Source organism: Trachypithecus francoisi, unplaced genomic scaffold, assembly GCF_009764315.1.
Source record: "Trachypithecus francoisi isolate TF-2019V2 unplaced genomic scaffold, Tfra_2.0 Lachesis_group0, whole genome shotgun sequence".
NCBI lineage: Eukaryota > Metazoa > Chordata > Mammalia > Primates > Cercopithecidae > Trachypithecus > Trachypithecus francoisi.
In genome coordinates, this window is record NW_022681453.1 from 98,117,158 (window position 1) to 98,144,262 (window position 27,105).

General features: G+C 36.0%; 1 protein-coding gene across 2 annotated transcripts; it reads right to left on the minus strand.

Moving 5' to 3' along the window:
- Window positions 1-940: 940 nt before the first annotated feature.
- CHMP2B (charged multivesicular body protein 2B) lies at window positions 941-26,568 on the minus strand. Of its 2 annotated transcripts, XM_033211593.1 has the most exons (7): window positions 25,755-26,568; window positions 18,744-19,006; window positions 15,545-15,636; window positions 10,542-10,736; window positions 6,493-6,595; window positions 2,941-3,047; window positions 943-2,741 (listed from the first exon to the last, which is right to left on the minus strand). In XM_033211593.1, exons 2-7 carry the CDS (start codon window positions 18,856-18,858, stop codon window positions 2,631-2,633), a joined length of 723 nt encoding a protein of 240 aa, XP_033067484.1. In that variant the 5' UTR covers window positions 18,859-19,006; window positions 25,755-26,568; the 3' UTR covers window positions 943-2,630. The 2 variants fall into 2 exon arrangements, with proteins under 2 accessions (XP_033067485.1, XP_033067484.1); XM_033211594.1 differs by lacking the exon at window positions 18,744-19,006 and having other exon boundaries at window positions 941-2,741; window positions 25,755-25,970.
- Window positions 26,569-27,105: the final 537 nt, after the last annotated feature.

The following is a 27,105-nucleotide window of genomic DNA, read 5'->3' on the forward strand; positions in this document are numbered from 1 at the left end:
CCCATAGGCTGACAGCCTCCTCTCTCTGTTCCACAGGGTCACAGTCTTGAGCCCCTTTCCATTAGCTCTTGCAATAACCAGATAGTCCCCTTAGAGCACACAGTACAGTGTGTGCAACATAATCATCTGACAGATGGTCATTTTATGTTTTCTAACAGGTGTTATCATTAGTATTGACATTTTCATATCACATTCTACTTCTCTGGTACTCTGAAATTTCCCCCATAAATAACTTTTTCATTTGGTAACAAAATGTGGCTTTGGGCTGTATCCTTTTCAGTAACAGAGATACTCTTCTATTCCTTCTATGGCAACCTCTTGTTTGACTACAATTGTTAAATTTTTTTACGTGCCTAAAGAAAAGTTAGAAAAAGCAGGTTAAAAAAAAAAAACAACAGTATTTTCATTAAGTTCAATCTATAAGAATCCTTATTTCTTATTCCTTAAGGGCTCAAAAGTAACTGTTTTCTTTTTAGCAAAGGATAGGGTAACATTACAAATTTATAGTGACAGTGATTGTGAAAACTGCCACCACAACACTTTATAAATGTAGCCAAATCAGATGACCTCTCTGTCTTTTATGTACAAATTCTTTTGTGGTATCCATGTTTGACTGAAATGAAATAAGTCACCAGGACTTACATGTTCAAAAATAAAACTTAAAAATGTTCAATCCCTGGGAATATTGGGAAAAAATTATTAATGTGAAACCACCAAATCTTAGGCTTATTACATTCACAAACATTAGTCTTGTACCAATTATTTCTTAAAAAATTTTTTTTTTGCTTGTTTGTTTTTTGCTTTTTTTTTTTAAATGTAAGTAGCAGAGTTTATCTAATTGTACTTCTGGGAAAATAATAAAGATCATTCTTTTGAAAAATTACTAAATAAGAATAAAATTTTTAATTTTAGCAGCAACCAAAAAGAGCAAAAAAGGTAAGAAAAGGACAACAATAATATATCTTTATTGAGATTTTTTTAACAAAATAATTTTTAAAAACAAAAGCTCCCACATGTAAACAAGAAAGTAAATAAGTTAGATGGCGTTATTATGTACATCCAAGAATCAAAACATGTTCGGGTAAACATTCCATAATCCAGTAAAATGTTTTGACCCATCACTGTTAAGAGAAACTGTGTATTTAATACTATCAATAACAAAACCTAATCTTTGAACATTATAAAATGGTTTATGGAATATAAACTATACAGTTTAGTTTTTCGTTCCTTCTAGCAATCCGTGTCACATGTATAGTAGTCTTAAGATGTATTTTGTCAGTATTAGCCCAAAATGTCCACCATCCTAAATTGACCAGGTTACACATATCTCCTCCAGTTTTCATGGTAGGATGTGTTAGAACCCATATATTACAACATCATTTTTCAAAACTAACCTAATCCTAACTTCTATTCTAACTAGTCTGGCACTCCTTCATTTTCTCTCTCTGTCTACACATTCATTAGATACCATGGCAATTTCACCTTAAAAAATACTGCTAATACACATTTAGACAGTAATTTCTGGTAAAATTGTGGTTTATTTATCCAAAAAAGTTAATTTTTATTTTAAAAATGTAGGTCAAGCATTGTCATAGATGTAGTACTTAATTGAGAATAATGGCTTCAATTTAGAAGATTCAATATACACGTTCAACAAAATTAAACAGTTTAAATTATAATTCATATAATTATAATCCTCACTTTTTAGATGGCCAAAATATATTGTTTACTTACTATAAAGTGTTATTTATTCATTGTCTATTTTTACTAATTATATTCAATGCACAGTAATGGCATCAAAGGGACAAGTTATCATAGGTTTCTTCTGAGACCAGGACAACCTGGTCTGTTTTAAGAGAGGAGTGTCTAAAATAAGGGTACATATTTCAGTGAGGCCCACAGAGATAGAAAAGAGCCAGGATAATCTTTGTATTGAGGCCTTGCTTTCGGTTTTAAATGTCATTCTTTTCTGCCAGCTGAAACAATTTAAAGATGTGCACAATAGATCTGTGCTATTTAAGGCAGGTGCCAAGCACATTTTGAAAGGTAATAACCTTATCAACTAGAATGTTCTCCCAACGGAAAAAGAAAAAGAAAAGCTATGACAGTTTTTGTTTAAGACAGACGTTTAAATAGCACTCTTCTTTCTGACCATTTAAAAATAATTTGGCAGCTGTAACTGCCTATGGTCATAACACATAATCACTTACAAAAGACAAGCAACAGATACAGAATTAATGATACACTTTTAATATTTTTACAACCCTCTTGAAGTTGGTGCCTAACGGCATTTAACAAGATTTTTATATTCAGTGAAAAAGATTTAGAACATAAACTGACATCAAGTAAGGAATATAATTTCTCTGTGCCATGCAAAAGAGAAGTCAAGTTTTTACACATCATCACTCCTAAATAGTTCTAATTAAAATCCAAACTGTTCCCATTTTTGCATCATTGTCATTCTTTGGCAAAAGATTCAAAATAGCCACGGGTTAGGAAACAACTGTTCACTCATAGTCTCCATTTTTTTTTTTTTCCGCAAAATACATGTGTTTTGTAAAAGAAATCTGCACTGTGCTTGGTTTATACTACATAATTATAAGTAAGCAAAATATTATGACATTTTTTGACTAATCTACTCCTAAAGCCTTGAGTTGCCGTTCAATCTCTTCATCTGAGATTGTAGCCTTTGAAGTAGAGGCAGATGGCAAGCTTTGAGCAGCTGATGGAGCTTTGGCCATCTATATTAAACAAAGAAAAACAAAAATGTGCATTAGCAAACATTTGGACTAGGACATAACAGGATGTGCTGTAAAGAGGTCTCTTTAATTTACTTTTGAAACAGAAATAAAAAACATGTACCTAATAATAAAAACAAAACAATTAAGTGACAAAGGTGGTAGGTAGAAACTATTTCCAACTAAGAAAAGATGTTCATACCTTTCCAGAAATTTCAATTCCAATTTCATCAAGAACTTGATTCACAATATCCTGGCTTTCTTCTTCATCATCAGAACCGTCAAAGATGTCATCAAGTGTGTCATTGACTGGGGGATAAGAGAGAAGGAGCAAAGCATTTACTTTCAAACAAATTTCAGGTTAGATTTACATATTTACAGTCTAGCTCAACTATTTTGTATAATACAGAAAGCAAATTCAGTGAATTAAAAAAATCCTTCAAAATGTCAGTGAAGTACATTGATAAATACATATTTGAACCATTAAATCTGGAATAATGTTCATTTCAACACAAATTATTCCATAGTAAACAAGTCTACTCTGTTTTTTAAAAAATTACATCTAATAGACAAAAACCATGTGATAGTCACACCTACATGTTTAAGATTTTTAAATATTATTTCACAAATTGTATCCATTAAGCTGGTAGAGGAAGAATATGCAAGAATAAAATATCCTGTTAATATCTGGAAAACAATTTACTCTTTTTATATCTATAATCATATTTTTATACCTCTTAAATTTACATTCAAGATACATGTAGAACATTCTAAAGAAATCTAAGGTCCAGTATTTTAATAAATTTGCCTAAAGAATGATGTCCGATTTAACAGGATTATTACTGCTACAACCTTTCCTACCTCTCTTCCCTCCCCAAAATATTTACTGAAAGCACTCTGTATAGAATGCATCATGTTGAGTTGTGGGGAAACAATTTTTGATGGATTGAGATTGTGTCTTTTTTATCTTTGAAACTGGACACCTAGTGCCTGAAATGCAATACAAATACAATGGGTGTATAGACGGAGAAAAATAAAGACCTCGGGTAGTTGACACTTGAGTATAAAAGAAAAAAAATTCAACAGATTGTGGTAAGAGAAAAGATAAATGATTTCAAAGTTTCAGAGAAGGAGATTACATCCAACTGGGAGGAAGTAACATGTGAAGTACTCTGGCAAGGACACACAGGGTTAACCACACAGAGACACGGAAATGGAATGGCCTGGGCAAAGCTATGGTGAGGCAACAGGGACACAAGCGAGAAAGAATAAGTTCTTCTATGTGGTTGTTCTTTTAAGGTACATAAATGGAAAATGTCTGGGAGAAAAAAAAAATTACAGCAGTTAGCCTAAAATTGTTCCTCTCCTGGTATCTGGGGAATGTCCCCAGAAGAAGAAAGACAGGTAACCTAGTCTGACTTCCTTGTAATCATGTTGGAAACTGTGGCTCCTGACAAACAGGCTTAATGTTTACTACCAGAGTCCTTGTCTATGGAGTGCTTGTACCAGGGTGTCCTGGTTTAGGACTGCTCTAGTAACAAACCTATAATCTATGGGTTTATGCACCATGACTCCCTGGAAAATGTCACGTAAGGGAGGCAGTCATCTAGGGTATAAACTGAAGATGTTTCATAACCGAAATACTTCCTTCGTGTTTTTTATTTAAAATTTGGGGATTTTATCTTGTAGTAAGCAGAAAACCCCTGAAGGAATTTAATCAATATGCTCAGAGGTAAGATCCTGGAAAAAAATAATTCAGCCGTATGTTACTCAGATGTAACTTAGCAAAGTAATACGGGAGATGTGAAGTCCAGGTCATGCGGAGTTTATAAGTCCAGGTCATGCGGAGTTTATAAGGGCCTAAGTAAAGAAGTGGTCGCAGAAAAAAAGAAAAATGAATGAAGTAGATAGAAAAAGATGAGAGAGGTGTAATCAGACTAAAAAAGAACGCTTTCAGAAAAAGTGTAATAATGTTCATCACAGGTATACTATAAGATTTCCCAAAGATCTTGTGTCTTAACTTAAATGTGAACAAGCTTTGGAGGAACATGGCAGAATATAAATTCCAACTGGAAAAAGACATATTGATTTACACCTTGAATTTATTTTGGGATGAAAATATTGTTAGGGTATTTTACTAGGTTATTAAAAAAAAATGAGTAACCATCAATAACTACTATTATACTACAGACTAATTTGCAATGTATTAAAATACAAATGAGAACAACTGCAGTAGGTATAGATATCTGATTAAGTAAGGGTTATTGATTCTTTTCATTATAGCTTAATGGAAAAGTTAATTTCTCTGGTAAAGATTGCCATCACTGGCATTGGAAAGCACATGTTAAATACTATGATCATTATATAAATAACAGTTGATATAATAAACAGTTCTCTCAGTCATTAAAATATGATTGATGATGTTTCAACAACCTGAAAAAACTCATAGTTTTCAAACTAAAGGCCTGAAGTAAAAACTACAGAACTTTTGGAGCTGTCAAAGATAAGCAGGCAATATTATTACAACCGAGAATAAAAACAGATATCCTGAAATAGAATACTAGAATAATAATGAGTTTATTAACCCTGGTAACTTAATTAGATACTATTTTATACACTAAATGTTATTAAATGCTGTTAAACTAAAATACTAGCAGATAAGCAAAGCTAAACTGGTAGATCCCCACACAGTTGTAAAACATTTATTTTTTCTATTTTTCATGTTTTATAGTTGTAAAACATTTAGAAAACATACTTTCAAAACAATGATGCCAGTTTTTAACATAATATAAATAATGATCTAATGTTGATCAGGGTGCTATGAAGGATCATTCATTCATTATTGGAGAAATAAAAATCAGTGTAGTCTTTCTGGAAAGAATTGGTAGCACGAACCGAGAGCCTTATAAAAGCTAATATTCTAAGGAGATTTCAGAAATTCAGTCAAAGATAATGCTTAAACATATTTTAAAAGGATTATCAAACACGTTAAAAATTTTACAACAATCTTACTGACCAACACAAGGATGGTTTGATAAACTAGGGTATACTGATGTTAAATGATATTAAAGCTATTTTTTAAAAAGATTTCAGAGAAGATTTAATGTCAAGGTCACAAGTATATGCTTATGTTATACTACAATGTTTTTAAAAAGCAAGATATTCATAATTGTACATGTAAGGTGACTTCACTTTTGTAGATCAAGATTATGAGAGAAAAACAGAAAATAAATGTACAACATTAACAGTAACTACATCTGAGTGCTGTGATTTTTATATGCTCTGTCTCTGTATTCTCTGTATTTCCACCATAACATGCAATTAGTTTATATTCAAAAAGACAAAAACTAAATATTAGAAGACTCTTGTGGGAGGGAAAAAAATGAGAAAAAACAACAACAACAAAAAAGAGCTCCATGACCTCTACCCCAATACAGGCAAATCTTCTATAGTACCAAAGAGTCAACATAACTCTGAAACTGCCTGACTTATATCATGAAGAATTATTTACCTCACAAGTTGGTTTCTGTATACTAATCGATAAAGTAAAATTGCTAAAGCCAACATGTAATAGAGATATGGCATAACATATTTTATACCTTTCCCTCAGTTAAATATAAATAGAATTTTGAGCCTGTCATTTTTGGTTTCATCATTTCTACCTTCGTGAATGAGAATATGAGACTTAAAGTAAATCAATGTCTAATTCAAAGATAAGAAAACTATACATTTCATTATCTCTTATTAAACTTACTCATTTCTTCAGTCATTTCCATTTTCATGTTTTCCTTCTGGAAATTCTGCATTGTTTGTAATGTCTTTTGTGGATCCATCTTCTTGTTAACTGCCTGCATTGTCTTTAAATGTATTTACAAGATTCATGTTACTTTCATAATTCTGAAAATTTTACTATGAAATAAGTCAAAAGGGAACACATCAAATATAGACAGGCTTTTAAAAGATAGCCATCCTACCGTAATCAAACATACAGTGGTAAATATTCCAGAAAAAAATGAAATAGTCATTTGGAAACCATCTGCTTAATATCTATATAATAAAGACCAGTGTGGAAAACCTCATCTGAACAGCAGGCAAGAAATTATGTAATAAAAAACATTATCAGCATAAAATCCTTTGCTATTCAAATAGGAAAATTAAATTTACCTGTTTATGTGGCAAGTAGGTAATGTCAATAAATTTTTAAATTTAATTTTTATAAAAACTTTCATTAACATTTTTAATGTCTAAATTTAAAAAGATTAGAAGATATACTAGCATACATACTTAATCTATTAACACATTTAAAATGCAGTTTAAAAAATATAAAAATGTGAGTTTTGAAAAACTATGTGAAAACAATTCTCTTACATTATACATTCACAACTCATTTCATTAAGAGATTAATGTTCTCTAGCATCACCAAAATTTATTTACAATCATGTGTCATGTGCTTACATTTTGGTTAATGATCCACAGCATATACGACAGTGGCCCCATAAGATCATAATACTCCATTTTTACTATACCTTTCTTATGTTTAGCTATCTTTAGATACACAGATACTTAAACCATTATGTTACAACTGCCTACAAAATTCAGTACAGTGTAGCCTAGGACCAACAAGCTATACCACGTAGCCTAGATGCGTAGTAGGCTATATCACCTAGGTTTATGTAAGTATACTCCAAAATGTTTGCATAATGATGAAATTGCCTAAGATGAATTTTTCAGAATGTTAAGGCAGACATGACTGCATTTTTATATATATGATGCATAATATATGCATGATAAACATATATGCATGCATTATATAGCTAATTCAGTATATTAAAAGAAACCATACAATAGAAAACACGTTGATTTCAAAGATATGAAGCAAACAGTCCTTTCTCAACTGTATGCAATACTGTAGTCAAAGTATTCTTTCCAAGAAGGATACTGCATTCCCCTCATCCCTCCCCACCCCCAACACACTTAACTCTCTAGTGGCTTTCCAGTGCTTTTAAGTGCTAAAAGTCAAATTCCATAATTTGCCTATGAGCCCTAACATGGATTAAACTTTGCACTACTGCCCTCTAGACACATCTTTTATTCCTTAAACGTGCTATGTTTTCTCTTGCCACTTGAGGCCAGGAGTTTGAGACTAGCCTAGCCAACACGGTAAAAACCCATCTCTACTAAATACACAAAAATTAGTGAGGCATGGTGGCTCACACCCACAATGCCAGCTACTCGGGAGGCTGTGGCAGGAAAATCGCTAGAACCTGGGAGGCAGAGGTTGCTGTGAGTCAAGATTGCACCATTGCATTCCAGCCTGGCAACAGAGCAAGACTGTCTCAAAAATCAGACAATCAAAAAGAATAAGGTAACTGAGAAACAAAATGTATCCTGAAACGTTCTCTCTCTCTTCTTTTTTATTTGAGACAGAGTCTCTCTCTGTCACCCAGGCTGGAGTGCAGCGGCGTGATCTCGGCTCATTGCAACCTTTGCCTCTCAGGTTTCTGCAATTCTCCTGCCTCAGCCTCCCAAGTAGCTGGGATTACAGATGCCCACCACCATGCCCAGCTAATTTTTGTATTTTTAGTAGAGGTGGGGTTTTGCCATGTTGGCCAGACTGGTCTTGAACTCCTGGCCTCAAGTGATCTGCCTGCCTTGACCTCCCAAAGTGCTGAGATTACAGGCATGAGCCACCATGCCCGGCTTGAGGCTTGAAACTTTCTCTTTTTAAAGATTATAATGTGTCACTGTACTTTTTGGACTTCACAAAATGGATGCACTCTACTCTTTATTTGCACAAATGTATTGGGCACATATAAAATTTCGTTACACACATATAATGCATAGTGATCTAGTCAGAGTGTTTAGGGTGTCCACCACCCGAGGAAAATATATTTTTGTTAACTATAATCTCCCTACTCTGCTATCAAAGATTGAATTTATTCCTTCTAACTGTAAGTTTGTACAGCATTCGACTTTCATGTGCTCTGCTGTCTAAAACGCAACTACAGTTAATACTCCTTACTTGTGGATTCCATATTTGAGAATTTACCTACTCATTAAAATGTATTTGTAACCTCAAATGAATACCTGCAGTGTTTTAATGCTTATCTGTGGACATTTACAAAGCAGCAAAACATCTGAGTTACCCAACATGCACATTTCCAGCTGAGGTCAAACAAGTTGATGTTCTGCCTTCTTACTGCAAATTAAGTGTCCTTTCCACAGTTTATTTAGTGTCACATTTTTCTCACTTTTGTACTTTTTTTGGTGATTTCACTGATAAAAAATGATCCCCAAACATTGTATTAACATGCTGCCCAGTGTTCCTAAGTGAAAGAAGGACATGATGAGCTTTATGGAGAAAATATATGTTAGATAAGCTTTGTTCTGGAATGAGATATAGTCCCATTAGTCATGAGCTCAATATGAGCAAATCAACTATATATTAAATATGGCATCTTTAAACAGAAATGCAAGGTTAGTTAGGTACAGATTAGGGGATGAAAAAATGTTGTGGGCAAAGGCTCACAGAAATATAACTCAGTATTTCCCCTGGGAGCAATGGTTCAATATGCACTATTTCAGTGTTCCCGACTTCATGGGACATAACTACTATGAATAACAAAAAACTGCCCATGTATACCATTTCCCTAACATAAAGCTTGTACTTTTCTCTGAAGCTTTTTTTTTTCTTTTGCACTTCATATTCATAATCCCTCTTCTGTACATCTAACCTCTAATGATATTCTTAAAACCTTTGTCTTATGCAATGTCTTTTAGATCACCCTATTCAAAGGTCTGTGCAATTCATAAAGCTTAGCACGACTGATATATAGTGGGTAGGTTCCTAGAGACATATCTTAAGCTCCCCCAACTGAACTATAAAATTTGTGAAAGTAGAGCTTCTGTCTTAGCCTCTTTTGATTACTAACAGTATCAAGGAGTGCTTTATTTATTAAATGACTGAAAGATTCAGAGTCCTTTAAACTCTACAGTAAAAACACTGATTATAGATATAGAAAAATGTGTTTGTGTGTGTATGCAGTAAGTTAAACATCAGCTCTAGACAAACATTCTGATAAATCTTTCTTACTATTCCTGTGACCTTCTGACACATTCATAAAAATGAATCAAGAGGAAATTATCACTCAAAGGTAGTCAGAACATACAATGAGATTAGGTCAAAAATCATCTGACAATTAGAGGGGAAAAAAGTAAATACTTTTAAAAGTCCATTTTATAAAATCAGAAGCTACATGTGATCTTTAGAAAATGGGATTGTTGGCCAGGCGCAGTGGCTCATGTCTGTAATCCCAGCACTTTGGGAGGCTGAGGCAGGCGAATCATCGGAGGTCAGGAGTTCGAGACCAGCCTGGCCAACATGTGAAACCTCATCTCTACTAAAAATACAAAAATTACCCAGGTGTGCTGGTGGTGCATGCCTGTAATCCCAGCTACTCAGGAGGCTGAGGCAGGAGAATCTCTTTAACCCAGGAGGCGGAGGCTTCAGGGAGCCGAAATCTTGCTACTGCACTCTAGCCTGTGTGACAGAGCAAGACTCCATCTCAAAAAAAAAAAAGAAATAGATTGTCCTCAAACAATAAATTTTGTATTAAAACATATCAATAAAGAATCTAGGAGTAATTACCTGGATTATCTAGTATTATAACTCATTTTACTAAAAATTACACACATTTTGTACCACATATATACCAGAAGGTGCTTTTAAATCTGCTTTCAATATTGATATTTAAATATCATTTATAAAATTATAAATCTATGAATATAAAAGCTCCCACTTACTTTTGCTGTGGTAGACATTGCTCCAGCCATCTTCATTTGGGAATTCATCACTTTTGTCTGTGTAGACATAGAAGTAACTTTTGAACTTACAGCAAAAGTTCTCGTCTTCTGTTTCCGTAGATGCACGAGTTGTTTGGCTAAAACTCTGCAAGCGTCCTTATTACCAATCTTGGCCATTTTCTTAATTTCTAATTCCTAAGAGAAGAAACAAACAAAATAAAATAAAATCATTAAGGGGTAGTCCTCAATAATTTATTTCAGAAGAACAGATCTAATATACATAACAGACCCTTTCTCCCCGATCATGAAGAGGGGAAGGAGCTATTATAAAGTCATACAGCAAAAGAGTAATCTAAGAAGGAAACTCAGCCTACATGTTTACATGGAACGGACAGAACTAGTATCTTCATCCATGAATACAAAGCAAGTGTACACAACAGTGCACATGTAGAGCTCAGAAGAAAATTAAAAAAAAAAGACTATCCAAAGGAAGGTAAGAGAAAAAGAACAAACATCCAAGGAAACAGTTGGTGGGACAGAGCAACAAAGGGCAAGGTGATAGATCTAAAACTAATAATATAATTACATTAAATGAAATAGTCCATTTTATACCTCAATTATAAGACCGACTGTCGGATTAGATAAGAAAGCAAACCCAACTATATGCTATCTGAAGACACCACCTTATACAAAAACAAAGTCAAGTGAAAGGAGAGAAAAATATACGCTATAAACGTACTTATCAAAACCTGCCAGTCTAGAGTGGCTATATGAATAGAGATGAAATAAAATTGAGAATGAGGAATACTACCAGAAAGAGAAAGGGGTATTTCTAATGATATAAGGGAATCAATACATAAAGATACCAGGGCAATCTTAAATGTATATGTACCTAATAAAAGTGATTCAAAATATATAAAACACAATGGACAGAACTGAACGGAGAAATAGACAAATGCATAATTAGCATGAGAAATATCAGCAACTCCACTCTTAAGCATAAAGTCTAATTGCTAAAAGTAGACAGAAAATCTGCAGTGATACAGAAGGCTTAAAAAACACCATCACCAATTTGACCTCACTGACATTTGTAGGAAACTCCAACATTGACAGCAGAATATACATTCTTTACAAGTGTCACTAAACAATCACCAAAGTATTCCATATTCTACATCAGAAAACAGGGCTCAATAAATTTTAAAGGACTGGAATCACACAAAGTATGTTAACTACAATGAAACTCAAAATTCGTAAGAAAAATATGAAAAGAAAATCACAAATAAGTGGAAATTTAAAAATAATCGTTCTAAATAAGTCATGGGTTAAAGAAAAAAAGCACAGAGGAAATAGTATTTTGAACTTAAGTGAAAATGCAACATAAAAATAAGTGAGCTGCAGTTAAAATTGCTCTTAGAAGAGTTTACAGCATTGAAGTTTGCATTTGAAAAAAACGAATACTTCATAAGCTTCAACATAACATAGAAAAAGGAAGTACAAATGAAACACAAAGTAAGGAAATAAGATAAACAAGAAAATAAATATACAAACTAGGAAAGAAAAATCTGGCCAGGCACGGTGGCTCATGCCTGTAATCTCAGCACTTTGGGAGGCTGAGGCGGGTGGATAATAAGGTCAAGAGATCGAGACCATCCTGGCCAACATGGTGAAACCTCGTCTCAACTAAAAATACAAAAATTAGCTGGGCGTGGTGGCACTCGCCTGTAGTCCCAGCTACTTGGGAGGCTGAGGCAGAAGAATCACTTGAACCCGGGAGGCAGAGGTTGCAGTGAGTTGAGATGGCGCCACTGCACTCCAGACCCATGACAAAATGAGACTCCATCACACACACACACAAAAATCCATACAGAAAATCAACGAAACCAAAAAGCAAAAGCTGTTTTGTGTGTATATGTGTGTGTTTTTAATAGATCAATCAAATTGATTAACTACTAACCAGGCTGATGACGAAGAAAACTGAGAAAGAGACAGACAGAGAGAGGGAGAGAACACAGTTACAAATACTGAGAAAGCAAAGAAGGGTATCACTTCTTATCCTAAAGATTAAGTTAAAGGATAGTAAGGGAATATTATAAACAACATATCGGTATATTTTAAACTTTAATAGAAATGGACAAGTTACTTGACAGACTAAAGCCACCAAGATCATTCAATAAGACAGATGACCTAATCCACTGTATATCTATTTTAAAAAAGAATTTGTAGTTTAATAATCTACCTACAAAGAAAATCTTCATTCACATATGACTTTACTGATGAATCCTATCACACATTTAAGGAAGAACTATACAAACTCTTCCAGTAAAGAAAAGAGTACCTTGCCAACTCATGCTATGAGGCCAGCATTACTAGGCCAGCATTATTACCCTGATATCAAAATCAAATAAAAACACTGCACTGCTTCCTACAGTACACACACACAAAAAACTACAAATCAGTATATTTTGTGAACACAGATGCAGATATTCTTAAAATTTCAGCAAACTGAAAATATATTAAAAAAATATGTCATTAACAAGTGAGGTGTGTGCCTGGAACAAAAGGTTGATTCAACTTTTGATAATCAAAGTAATTCACTGTATTGACAGACTAAAAAAGAAAACCACACAACCATTTCAACAAGTACAAAACACTGCCGAGGAAAATTGAAGATCTAAATAAATAGGGATCTAAATAATGGAGAGATGTAATACCTTCATAGGTCAGAAGACATAATGTTAATATGTCTTCTGTTAATGTTAATTAACATTATGTTAATATGTCTTCTGACACAATGTTAATATGTACATATTCAACATAATCCCAATCAAAATCTGATCTTTTTTGTAGAAACTGATCTGTATTCTACAGTTCCTATAGAAATGCAAAGCACCTAAAACAGCCAAAACAATTATGAAAAAAGAAGTGTGAAGTGGAAAAATTAATGCTAACTTTTAGACTTACTTTAAACCTTTATTAACAAAAATAATGTGGTATTAGCTTAAAAACAGTCATATAAATCAATGGAATAGAGCCCAGAAAGATGCCTACATTTGGACACCTGATTTTCCACAAAGATGACAAGGGAAAGTGTCAGCAATAATTATGTTGAAACAACTGACCTTCCATATGCAAAAAGTGAACCTCCACCCTTACCTGACACCATACTGAAACTTAATTCAATATGGTTCACAGTTTTAAATGTAAGAACTAAAACGGTAGTATTTCTAGAAGAAAACATAGGAGAAAATATTACTGACTTTGGGTTAGGCACTCAGAGCTAGTACACTAAAAGTAAGTCGCACACTAAAAGTACTAATTATAGAAAAAAGGATGAGAAATATTAACAACTCCACTCTTATGCATACACTCTGATTGTGACAAGTAGACAGAAGATCTGCAATGATACAGAAGACTTAGAAAACACTATCACAAATTTGACCCAACTGACATTTGTAAGAAACTCCAACATTGAAAAAAAGAATAAAAGAATAAAAAATTTTACTTGATCAAAATAAGTCAAAAAAACCCTTTCATTCCTCAAAAGACACTTAGGAAAATGAAGGACAAGGTTAAGAACTTGGAAAGAATATTTTCACAACATATACTTGATAAAGCATTTGTTTCCACAATATATAAAAATCTATTGTAACTAAGTAAGAAAACAATTTGATGAAAAAATAGGTAAAATATGTGAATAGACACTCTGGCAAAAAAGATAAGTAAATGGTAAACAGATATATAAAAAGATGTTCAACAGCACTAGTGATTAAGAAAATGAAATTTAAAATGGCAATCTACTATACATCCACTAAAATGGCTAAAATTAAAGACTGTCAACTCCAAGTATGGGAAACAACTGTAACTTTCATACATTACTAATGGGAAGAGAAAACATTACGGGCACTCTGCAAATTTTTCAGCACTTTAATTTTAATTTTTTAGCAGTTAAACACACATTTACCCTATGACCCCGCAATCTCACTCTCAGGAATACACATAAGAAAAATGAAAACCATGTTCACAAAAACTTTGATTGAATGTTTAAAGCAACTTTATTCAAACAACCAATACCTGGAAACAACCCAAACGTCCACTGGCTGCTAAACAGATGAACAAATTGTGAAATATCCAGACAACTGAATAATACTCAGTAACAAAAAGTAATGAACACTAATGCATGAAACAGCACTGATTAACCTCAAAATAATTCGCTGAAAGATGCCATAAAAAGGAGTTGATATTCTATGATTCCATTTACATAAATTCTAGAAATGAAAACTAATCTACAGTGACAGATCAGTATTTGCTTCACCAGGAAAAAGGGAGACAGGCAGGGACGGGTAGGAGGGATTTCCAGAGGCATAAGGAAACTTTTAGGAAAGATGGGTATGCTCATTACCTTGACTGTAATAATGGTTTCATGAGTTTATACATATGTCAAAACCTATCAAATTGTACACCTGAAATATGTACAGTTTATTGCATGTCAATTATCCCTCAATAAAGCTATTTTTTAAAGATTTGAGGCAACATACACATAAAAACATACCATAAAGAATATTTAAAAATGAAGCAGATCAGTCTATTATAAAAGTACATTCATTGTCAAAGACACAATGATCTTTAAAATATCAAGCAAGACTCCTCTGAGTTAATGTAATTTTTTAAATAACCTTCCTTTGTTTTCCATGACTATTTTATCTTGCTGTTAACTAAGAAGGTGGTTCTGCCTTGAGCAATATTTCTTCCTACTCATGACTCTCACAAACTGAAGAATAATTTGATTCTATAATCAACAGAATACACAGAATCCCAATAAAAGTCAGCAGAATGACACAATAAACAAAGGTAAGCAGAAGACACAAAAATTATTAACTGCCATTTCTTAGTTAAGTAAATCACTTGCCACCTGCCATGTGCCTTTTTCCTAGTTAGCTAATTATTCCTACAGTCATTTCCAAATTTGTTTGCAAAGTGAAACTGAAATATAATGTTCTACTTACCAGCTGTTTCTCTTGTTTCTCTAAAGCTGCTCGATCTCTGATTATAGCCCTCTGTGTACCTCGCAACTCTCGATTCTGTTCCTTTATTACATCTAGGAGAATCACAAAAGAAACCTAAACTTATGGGTTGTAAAATTTTCAATAACATTTAAAATATCAGATTCACAGATCATGATTTTTAAAAATCTTATATTGGCTGGGCACGGTGGCTCACGCATGTAATCCCAGCACTTTGGGAGGTGGAGGCGGGTGGATCACCTAAGGTCAGGAGTTCGAGACCAGCCTAACCAAAAAGGAGAAAAGCCATCTCTACTAAAAGTACAAAATTAACTGGGTGTGGTGGCGCATGCCTGTAATCCCAGCTACTCGGGAGGCTGTGGTAGAAGAATAGCTTGAATCTGGGAGGTGGCTGCGTTGAGCCGAGATCATGCCACTGTATTCCAGCACTCTAGCCTGGGCAACAAGAGCGAAACTCCGTCTCCAAAAAAAAAAAAAAAACCTTTAGATTTACTAGATGTCAATTTTTTTTTACTTTATTTAACCCCGATTACACCCTTAAGGGCACTATCCCCAAATATAGTCACGAGTGGTCAGAGCTTTGTCATATGAATTGTAGGGGGCAGAGGGGACAATTCAGTCCATAATACACACCTTTCCTCAGACATCTATAGACTGACCCCAAATAACAAACATACTCTCATTTCCCTATCTTTCAGTGGAATCATGAACCTCTTCATCCGCAACACTCAAACACACCTGATCTTCTTTTGGACTTAGTTCCCTATTTTGTCAAAGCCAATGGACTGATATAAAAAACATTTACCACTTACCCCACTGTTTCCATAGAAAATGTGCTCTAAATTTTAAACTCAAATAATAAATGAATTTCTGGAGTACAACTCCTTTGTGTACTAAGGACTCCCTAAACTCAACTAGTATAAGATGAATTGGCAGTATCAGATGGTTTGTTTTGTTTTGAGACGGAGTTTCACTCATGTCACCCAGACTGGAGTACAATGGCGCCATCTTGGTTCGCCTCTCAGGTTCAAGTGATTCTCCTGCCTCAGCTTCCCAAGTATCTGGGATTACAGGTATGTGCCACCATGCCTGGCTAATTTTTGTATTTTTAGTAGAGACAGGGTTTCACCATGTTGGCCAGGCTGGTCTTGAACTCCTGGCTCAGGTGATCCACCCGCCTCGGCCTTCCAAAGTGCTGGGATTACAGGCATGAGCCACTGCGCCCAGTCATGATGATGGTCTTATACAAGCTACAACAGTGCTGCTCAGAAAGACAAGCCACTATACTGAGAAGTTAAATTGTGGCCAGATAATTGTCACAGGTGCACAGCAACTGCTGAAAGTTAAGATCTAAAATTCTATCTATATACATTTTTTTCATTACGAGGGTGATATAATTAAACATATAAATTTGGTCTTTGTCCTGGGTTCCTGGCACAGAGGGCCTAAAACCCTTGAAATTTCTTGAATGATAGGAATGTCTTTTGTTATTCACAACAAGCTCCTGTGCACCATATCTGAGTATATGGGGTAGGTGTGGGAGGGCAGCTGATAGCCTCAGAAAGGTTGGTCACCAGAAAGATCAAACAGTTGACTAAAGAGTGAGAGACATTTTAACCCCACCCCCACATGTCAGCAGAGGTGGGTGCTTGAGATTAGGTTATAAAAAAACCTTAACTAAGAGATTCAGAGAATCTCGAGTTGGTGAACACATTGATATGCTAGGAAGATGGCATACCCAGAGAGGGCATGGAAGCTCTGTCCTCCACCCTCGACCCTTGACCTATGGATCGCTTCCAATTGGCTATTCCTGGTTGTACACTTTAAAATAAACCAGTAACAGTAAATGAAGCACTCTGATGAGTTCTAAGAGTTGTCCTAGTGAATTATCAGACCTGAAGATGAAGTTGTAGGAAAACCTGGTCAGTCAGAAGTACTGGTGGCAACCTAGGACTTCCAAGTGGCATCTGAAGTAGGGCAGTCTTGCGGGACTGTCTTTCACTTATAGGGTCTGCCCTAACTCTAGATAATTACTGTCAGAACTGAACTGAATTGCTGAACACCCAGTAGGTATCTGAGAATCATCGAGGCTAGGTATAGCCATCTTTATGGAAAAACAAGTATGATTACATGCGAATTCAACAAAACATGGAATTTAATTAAAATAGTTTGATTTCACTTTTCTCAATTTAATGTAACTATATGTACCATAACAGTCACTGTATATTATAAAAGAAAAATAAAGAAAATTAACTACCGCATATTCCACAGCCTCATAGTTGTTAATAGGCCTATTAATATTTAAACAGTTCTAAGCTATAAACTCAGAGCGGCTAATGTTACATACTAAAACATAATCACAACACTTTAAAACATATTATGGAAAGACAGTAAAACATATTTTCATATGAGACAATAGAAATATACTATAAAACTAACAAATTACTCTTCTTTTTTAAAAACAATCGCTATATTAAATCCATGTTTAATAATTTGGTCTTCTAGATAATTCAGAAGGAATAATATGAAAACGGTCTGAGACAATTTTCATGTTTTTACAGCCACGTTTATTATCCACTAGATTTATTTCTTAGTAGGTATGATTTCATCCCAAGATTACAATCTCTTTAGAGAAGCGAATACATGCTTGTTTGTAGTCCCACCTTTCTTCATGCAAATACCATCCCAATACATCATACTTAGTAGCGATCTATGGGAGTACAAACACATACATTGAAATGTGAAAGGATTCCTCTTACAGGCATATTTAACACGTCTTTAAAATGTAAAACAAAATCAGTTGTCAAAAAAGATAATTTAACAACAGTAAAATCTGAAATATGATAGCTAGCTTTCTACAATGGAAATGTGGAGCATTGAAATAATAGGCTATTTCCCTTATAACTTTCTACCGTCCCCATTTTTCAATGTGAGGCAAGATCATGACAGAAACATGTACGGGGTACTGCTGCCACCTAGGAGAGACAGAGTGCTTGACTCCTGTCTATCCTCTGCTTCTTTCTTCAGGCAGATAAGGGTGTACACTGAATTTTTCATTCTCTAGGACTTCATCTACCTTGTGGTTTGCTGCAAAGACATCACAATAGGTGGTAATAGAAAACTTCACACTGTGAAAATGCCAAAGGTACATGGATATGATATAGCATATTCTCTCTCTTACCATTCAGTGAGATAAAAAGGGTCTGGAGGCTTGATTCATCCAACACCCTCTCTTCGCCCATGCCCAGCACAACACTTTTAGAAAAGGCCACCCAGGCCAGCTCCACTCTGAGCATTAAAAGCCTGTCTCAAGTCTTTCAGGTTCTTCTTACTGAAGGAAATACACAGGTCTACAGCAGAGTGATAAGATCATAGACTTAAGTCTTTGACTTAAGAGACACAAGCTGTTTCTGCCTTGTTTGGTTCTGAGTCAATACGGTTTACCTGCTTACAAAAAATAAAAAGTCAAAAAATAAAAAATAAAAACAAAACAAAAAAGGTCTCCCATATGGTCCAGTCTAGCTCACCAGAATTCTCTGCTTGGGGTTTGAGGGCAAGCCCCAACTTGAATCATGCCTGTCCTCCCTATTATTAGTTTAGATATAATTTGTACATTTGAGGATAAAAGCAAAAAGTATTTATCAAGTATAAATATGGACATTGATTAATTTGTGAGTAGCACTATTTAAAGTGCCTTTCTTTTGGGGGAAAATGGGGGGCTATCTCAAGTTTGTAAGGCAGTTCAGGATGAATGCCTCAGGAATGCGGGAACAGTACACAAATCACCACCAGTCAGCAGGATTCAAGCTGATCTACCAGACAAGTAGCCTCTATACTGAATGTTGTGTTTTTCACTATAAGGTCATAACAGACTTTTTAATTTAATAAGCCAGATTTCCTACTATTAAATGTATTTAATTTGAGAAAATACATTTTTATCTATGCGATTTTATTGCCTATCAGTTCCTCTAAACCTAATCATTATATGAATTGAGATAGAAACAAAATGTTCCCATATCCTACTTTATAATCTCCATTGACTAGTTTCAAGGTATCAAGATCTCCAGGGAAGAGGTAGCTTCTACTTTAGACTTCACCTACAAGCTCTGTAACAGCTAGTATCAGTGGGAACAGGGAGCACTGTGACACTGGAAACAGCACTGGACAAACCCTAATTGTGCTATGGCTGTAAGAAAAGCCCAGAGTGAGTGCGAATTCAGCTAACTAGGCATGATGGAGCTTGCCAATGAACAGTAAAGTGAAAAGAGGTCCTGGCTATGTGAGGATGTTTCATCTTGGGTTGATGAAGAGAAAAAAAAAATTGCAAAAATATTACAAACTCAAAAGCTAAGGCATTAAAAAGAAACATTAAACGTCACTATCTAGAAAGTTCTGGTTCTAGGAACAAGATTTACTCAAATGCAGAAGGAAAATGAGAGTGAGAGTGGGTACAAAGTAATTAGAATTTGATATGCAAACCAAATTTGCTTCTCAGGTTTTGGGAACGGTATATCTGACACTCAGGGACAAATATTATCAGCTTAACTAATCAGTTCTAATGCATGGTAAAAAGAAAACAAAAGGAAACTATAGAAATCAAAAAGAAAAAAGGGGGCTCATACCAACAGCTTTATTCTACCTATACATGGTCAGGGAGCCAACCAACTTAAGAACCAGGTTTAAGCTGAGAAACAGCAGGACTTGGAAGAGGCAAAACACTGAAGAGAAAATGGGAGAGTCAAGCCAAGACCCATGGTAGCATATGCGGTAGCAAAAATAATTTTTTTCTCCTACTAGTAACTCTCAAAAGTCACTCAAGCCCTGAGGAATTAATCTGAAACAATTTATAATTATAAAAATGCCAGTGTTTTCAAGAACTAAAACAAGGTTTTGAGATGGGCACATGTCAGCAGACTTTTGAGTCTCGTTTGGTCCTCAATGACAAAAGCTTTAGTAACATCATCAATAAAACTTCAGTTCAGAAAACTGTCAAACCGCATTTTTCAGCTTAGATAAATGAGAGAATGAGAAGGAATGTGTCCTGGAAGAAAAGCCTCACAGGCCAATGGACCTGAAGATATGAAATGGTAGCCGGAAAGGAAATGTCTGTCTTTGGTGTCATGCTGGGGATGCAGAAATACAGAAGGAACATATTTTGCCTACAGAAATAACTGTTCTAAAAGGAGGGAGAATGTTTTTCTAAGAAAATGCTCAGAAGAGTATACCGTGTTCCTCAATCCCACGTTCAATTATTTTTCTATGGTATGTCAAGAATGGAGGGGTTAAGTAGAAAGTAAAATTTGAGTTTTTTAAATATCCAGAATAAGGAGCACTAAAGGGACACACGACATCCTGGGAAAGACCTGAATTCTGCAGGTGCCACCAGGAGAATGGTGTATTTTATTCCGGAATAGAGAAAAAAAAATGTTTCTGAAAGATACTCCATTTTACTTCCTTTTAACATCAGAAATGTGGCATCACAACTGATACACTGACAGGGGATTTATCCCAACTTAGACAAAACCTCATAGTTTCTGAACTCTGGACAACTAGCATATGCAAATATCATCCCAATGAGGCAAAAGCCAAGAAGCTTTGTTCCTCTTCTCTCTGTAGTGTTCTTCAAGTTACCTCTAACTTGCACTACAGTTCACAGTGGGTGGTAAAGTGTGGGTCCAGGTTCTTCTAAGCCCTGGATGTTGGAAATACTACTTTGGTTAGTAAATGATATTATTTTAGAGATTTAATCTCTAAATTAGAAACTCTTGCAGATATATTTTCATTTCTGCTGAAGACTCTGAAGCCCCTTACAAACACGGAATGTAGAAGAGACTCAGAATAAGCATTATTCAACTTTGAAAGTACAGGAGGCTCTATTATTGTTCTAGTGAATCCAAGTCAGAAAAAAAATGCCACAAAAGGGGAACACAAGTAGTGAGGTACTTAATAGAGACTTTGAGAAGAAACAAACCTAGGATAGTTCAGGTTCGCTAGAGGAAGAGAAAAGGGAATTCTAGGCATAAGGGCATCAAAAGCAAAAATACATCAGGGCGAGCAAGAGTACGGTAGATACCAATGAACAGAGGAACAGTGCTGCTGGACACCAGAATGTCCAGAGAGATGGCTAGAAAGGGAAGGGTCAGTTCAAGGAGAGCCATATATGCATTATTGAAACACTCACAGTGGATCCTGTTGGTGCCAGAGATTTCATAAAGGGGTTTACATTGAGGAGTAACATAGTCAGATTTGGGTTCTAGTTTCAATTACACACGCAACTTTGTGGATGAAGGATTTAAGGGCTACGAAGCTACAGGAAAGAAAAGCAAAAAGGTGATATAGTCAAGTACAAGGTAAGTAGGATCCGAATTAGAGCAAAGAGTTGCAGGAACACAGAGGAAGATCCTATGTGTTCAATATTTAAGAAGCAAAAGCAGCAGGACTTGGTAATGAGTTGATGGTAGAGGGCAACATCAAGCACTGTCGACACTGGAAGAGGATATGATGATGAGTTCTGTATGGGATCTTGAGTTTGAGGTATTGTGAGACACCTAGAAACAGATACTCAGCGAATTGTTGGACATCTGGCCTGAAACTCAAAAATACATCTAGAGACACAGATTTGGGATCTATCAGTACTTAAGTTATAATTAAAATAGGAGTAAAAAAAATCATGCAGGGAGAGAATGCAGTTAGAACAGTGGTAGCCTAGGATGGAACCAAGAAGAACACTAACATATAAGGGGTAGGTTTAAGAAAAATTAAAAAAAAAAAAAAATACGGAAAGGAGAAAGAAAGGAGTGGTCAGAGGAATTTGGGGAAAATTAAGAGAGTGTTATGTCTTGGAAGTTAAGAGAGGGAATTTCAGAGAATAAATTAATGATCAGGATCAAATGCAAAACACAGGCCCAAGAGATGATCACTAATAATGGCCATTAGATTTTACAATCTAGAAGTTACCGATGATCTAAGCAACATCTACTGCTATAAGGTGAGGGAGGCACTCTGTTAAGTAAAGAAGTGGAGATATGACATCACTACTCCTTCAAAAGGTTTAGATAAAAGCAAAAAGAAACTGGTCATACTTCCGAAGAAATGCTGTGTCCAGGGAGAGTCAGGAGTGGGTTATTTCCAGTTTCACCACCATTACAAAGTAAAGTTCTACCACTAATTCCAAAAGAAAAGTCTGGTTCCAGAAAGAATGTAAACGTTGCATGGTATCTACCAAACGTTGAGAATTTCATGTGCTTGCTAAGAGGAGCAAAATTAAACTGTTTCATTATCAATCTCTAATAAGAAAAAAGTAGTAATAATACTCAAAGGGAAGAGGTCCTAGCTCTGACACTTAATAGCTGTATGATCTTGAACACATGACTTAGTCCTTTGCTTTTCTCATTTTATAAGGATGTTATATGAGTACTTGCAGGTTTTACGAGAAATAAGATACTGCATGCATCATGGTTAGCACAGTGTTGGTTTAGTCAAATTTGTCTCTACCGAGGTTAACAGACAAAAATTATATAGTGTTTAAAGAACTTCACTTTTAAGGCATGTTTAGTTGTGCATTTATGACAAGTCCTAGTGGGATCCTGATTTACAGGTTCATAATTAGCTTCCCTAAATAGGTCACTATTAGTCTACAAAGGGGGAAAATAAACACTGTAGGTAAACATAATAATATATATATATATGTATATCCTTACACAAGTAGTACTCAATTGTAATTTCAAATTCCAAAGGATTCTTCCCTTCTCTTGAGGTATACCTCTTATTAATTTCTTTAGCAAAGTATACACTGCAGAGACTTGTTCATCTTTGTGTCAAAAATGAATTAAACATAACTCTGAATAGTAATAAGTGCTGTAATGTTGTCTTCCTTTTTAATTTACATGTGCAGTAGTCTTTAATGATACAGTATATAACTCTTCCAGCCAATCCAAACAGAAAAAAAGATTCAATTATTTCCCAGATCTATAGGCAGGTACATATTTCCCTTATATATCAGAATTTCATTACTGCTGGAACAGATTTAAAAGTCAGCACACAATAAAAGAGCTCATGATCAATCCAAGGATCTGAAAGAAATAAAAATACATTAAATTTCATATTCATAATATACAGCCTCATTACCAAGAAGAATGCTGTCACCTTTTAGACAAAACAAAAAACCTTCCTTTCAATAAAACAGAGAGTAAAAAAAGTAAAGCTCTACATCAAAATAATGAAAATACAGATCTATTTATTAAGATGTCAGTAAATGATTGGAATGGAAATGATAATGTAAGAAAACATCAAGTATGCATCTTGGTAGTTTATAGTAAATGTACCTGCTGGCCAAATTTACATTTGGAAATTGCACATATGGTTAATTTAGTGGCATAGTTCCTAGCAAGAGTCCTTAGGACTTTTTTTTACAAATAAATCTATTCAGCAAAAACATTATTTCTTGGAAGAAATAACTGCAAATGAGTATACAGTTAAACACTCATTGCACATCCCCATTGTCTTTCTTTTCTCCCCTCTACACTTCAAGTACAATAGTCACTAGATTTCCAAAGGCACCAGGAACCACAGAACTGAGATTTATGTCTTTGAAAATATTTGACGGTATTAAGCAATTAAAACTAGAATATTTGGTTTTTATTGTTAAAAAAAATTAACTCTAATCGTAACATCACAGTAAGGGAGATTAAACCATTTTTCCTCCATTTAGTAAATTCTCACTACATAAAGCTAAACAACAAAAAACCCTGTAACTACATAAAACTCAAGCAAAAAGAAAATAAATCGTTCCCCCATCTCCACTCCCTGGAGTACTGTAAAATAAGTGAAGCTCACAACAGTGGTAGCTAAAACATTGAAAAAATAAAGTGCCATATTAAAGATTAAGCAGCATTCTCATGAAAAGCACACATAAAATCCATTTCACATCATTGATCATATTATATACCAAGTTGGTAGTTATTCCAGGTATTGCAAATGGTACTTAATAAAAAGTCAATAAATCAAAAAAATGTTCAGTCACCCAGATTAAGGAAAAATGTATTAAGTCATCTGATAAATTAGAGGTAAAGTAGCATTATGTGTTGAAATGAAGAGTAGAGTAGCAGGGCAGAGATGACTTCTTTGTTATCCTCCCCAAAATAATTTTGCTGGCATTGGAATAGTCAACACAAAGGAATGAAGGAGTTACTTTCAGGTCTGGACGGAGCACCCTATTTGTACCAATCACCGTCTAGCTACCACTGCTCCTTTTGTGGCAGAATTAGACCCTTACAAAGAAGTGATTCTTTGGCTGAACCAGCAACAACCTAGACTAAACATATAATGGGGAACACAATTTTTAAATAACTTGAATGAATTTAATTGCTGGTAGCAGTCAATGAAAATATCAAGTATTATATAAACACATTACAGGCATCGCATATGAGCACCATAAAACTTGTACATTCTTTTACATTCACTTTTTTCCCCTCAAGATGATATTAATCTACATGTGGGAAACAAGCCAAGTATCTTTACATGTTAAACTTCTATGAAGACAATATATACTCCATCTCTTATTTTAGTTGGCAAATGATAATCATAAGGGAGAAAAATCCATTATGAAAACTAAATCTGGGCCCTTCTCTTGGGTTTATTTTTCTACTGGGATCAATCAAAAAAGCATTTGTTTCATATCTCTTTATTGATGGGGTGTTCTTAAAGAAGCAACCGACCCAGACCCAACTTCATTTCTTAACTGGAGCCTGTTATCCCCTCCCCTCCCCATTCCGAGGCTGCAAGTTTCCTGTCTGGATGCCTACAAGTAGTACGTCTCCCAACCGAAGAGCAACCATCGAAGCAGAGGAAACCAACAAGAAATCCATCAGCTCTCCAAAATCTATTGACACTCAAGGGCCAGCAGCACCCCGCTAGCCTTCTCGAAACGCTCAGCATCCTGCTGAGGAAAACCCGAGGGTGGGGGAAGTGTGAGGATAGGGAAGCAATCAGACTGCCTAGGTGAGCCTAAGGTGAGGTGAGTCAGAAGCAAGAGGGAGGCAGAGAAGTGGTGCAGCGAGGGCGGTCACCTGTGGGACCACTTGATCCAGCCCCGCCTCCAGGGACAGACAGTAGGCAGAATCCCGGCCGGCAGGCCCCGAAAGACGCTGGGAAAACGCAGAGCTGGGCCCCTTCAGCCCGGCCTGGAACTCACCATCCACGGTTTTCTTCTTGAAGAGGCACGCCATGGTTAAAGACCGCGCCCGGGCGGCCCGGCTCGGCCCGGTCCGGCCCAACGCTGGGAAAGGACAGGAGGAAAAGGACACGACCTTGGCGGGTTTGGGGTGGCGGAGCGGAGAGACAGCAGGAGGAGTTCGGGGTCGCCAGGCAGGACCCGCGGAAGGCGTGTATCCGCAGCTACCGCAGCCGCGTCACCCGGAGCTCAGGTGACCAGGAACTAAGACACTTTTTGGAGAAGTCACTTCTAGGCGGCGCCTGCGCGTTGTGTGTCGCGCCTGCGCACTACGGAGTTTGAAGCCGCAGCAGGTTTCCTCACGCCCGCGGCTGCCAGTTCCTCCTGCGCGCGGAGTGGCAGTGAGACTGGTCTGGGGCTGGCGGGGGTAGGAGAGCGTGGGGCCACGGGTTCTGTGCACGGGTTCGGTGATGATTGAGGACAGTGATCAGCCTTACTTAGCGCTTCACCGCTTGCCCCGGGGAAAGCTGGATGAGGGATCTTCGGGATCCTAGACTAAGTGTGGGTTGTCCCGGAACCGCCTGCACCCACTCCGAGTTGATTTATTACGGTCCCATTGCTGTTAGTATTTTTGTTGTTGCTGCTGATTGTTTGTTTGTTTGTTTTTACTCGAGTAAGCCCAGGAACTGGCGGAAACGCTGAGTTCCGCACCCGGTGATCGTTGGCCCCTGGAGAGTTCACGGTCCTTTCGGCACTGACTGGCTCGGCAACCTCCCGGCGCCCACCCGCGCAGACCCCTGCGGGCCCGAGCCGCTCACCTGCCGCCCGGCGCCCCAGACTTGGATGACCCAGCTTAGGTCTCCGGGGATCCAGTGTCTAGAGTTGGGGGATCTCGGAGACGAAGGGAAGTTTTTTAATGCTACACTTTTTGTTTAAGGTTCTTGGCTGGAAACATTAAAACACACACACACAGATTTGTAGGCTAGTCTAAATGTCTCCAACTCTATTTCTTGATTTCTTGTAAATCATGAATCAAAAAGTGTCATGGCTATACGGTGATCCTATTAGGAGTCCTCACAGCCCTTTACTTGGGCTTTTTGTGAAAAACTACATATGTTAAAGAAAAAGTGTAATGAATTATTTAAAGAATCCTTGCATGTATAAAATGGAAAATACAATCTACGCGTGTGTACCTGTATACGCTCTCTACTGTTTAAAGCAACACTGCCTTCCACAGGATAAGAATAATAGTAGCATTTTTTTTCATAAATATGATCTCTGATCTCTGATATGGAAGAATATTGACACTATTAGTAGCCACTTCTGGATTTAGCAATCATGTCTCAAGGCTTATTGAATATTTATGATAATC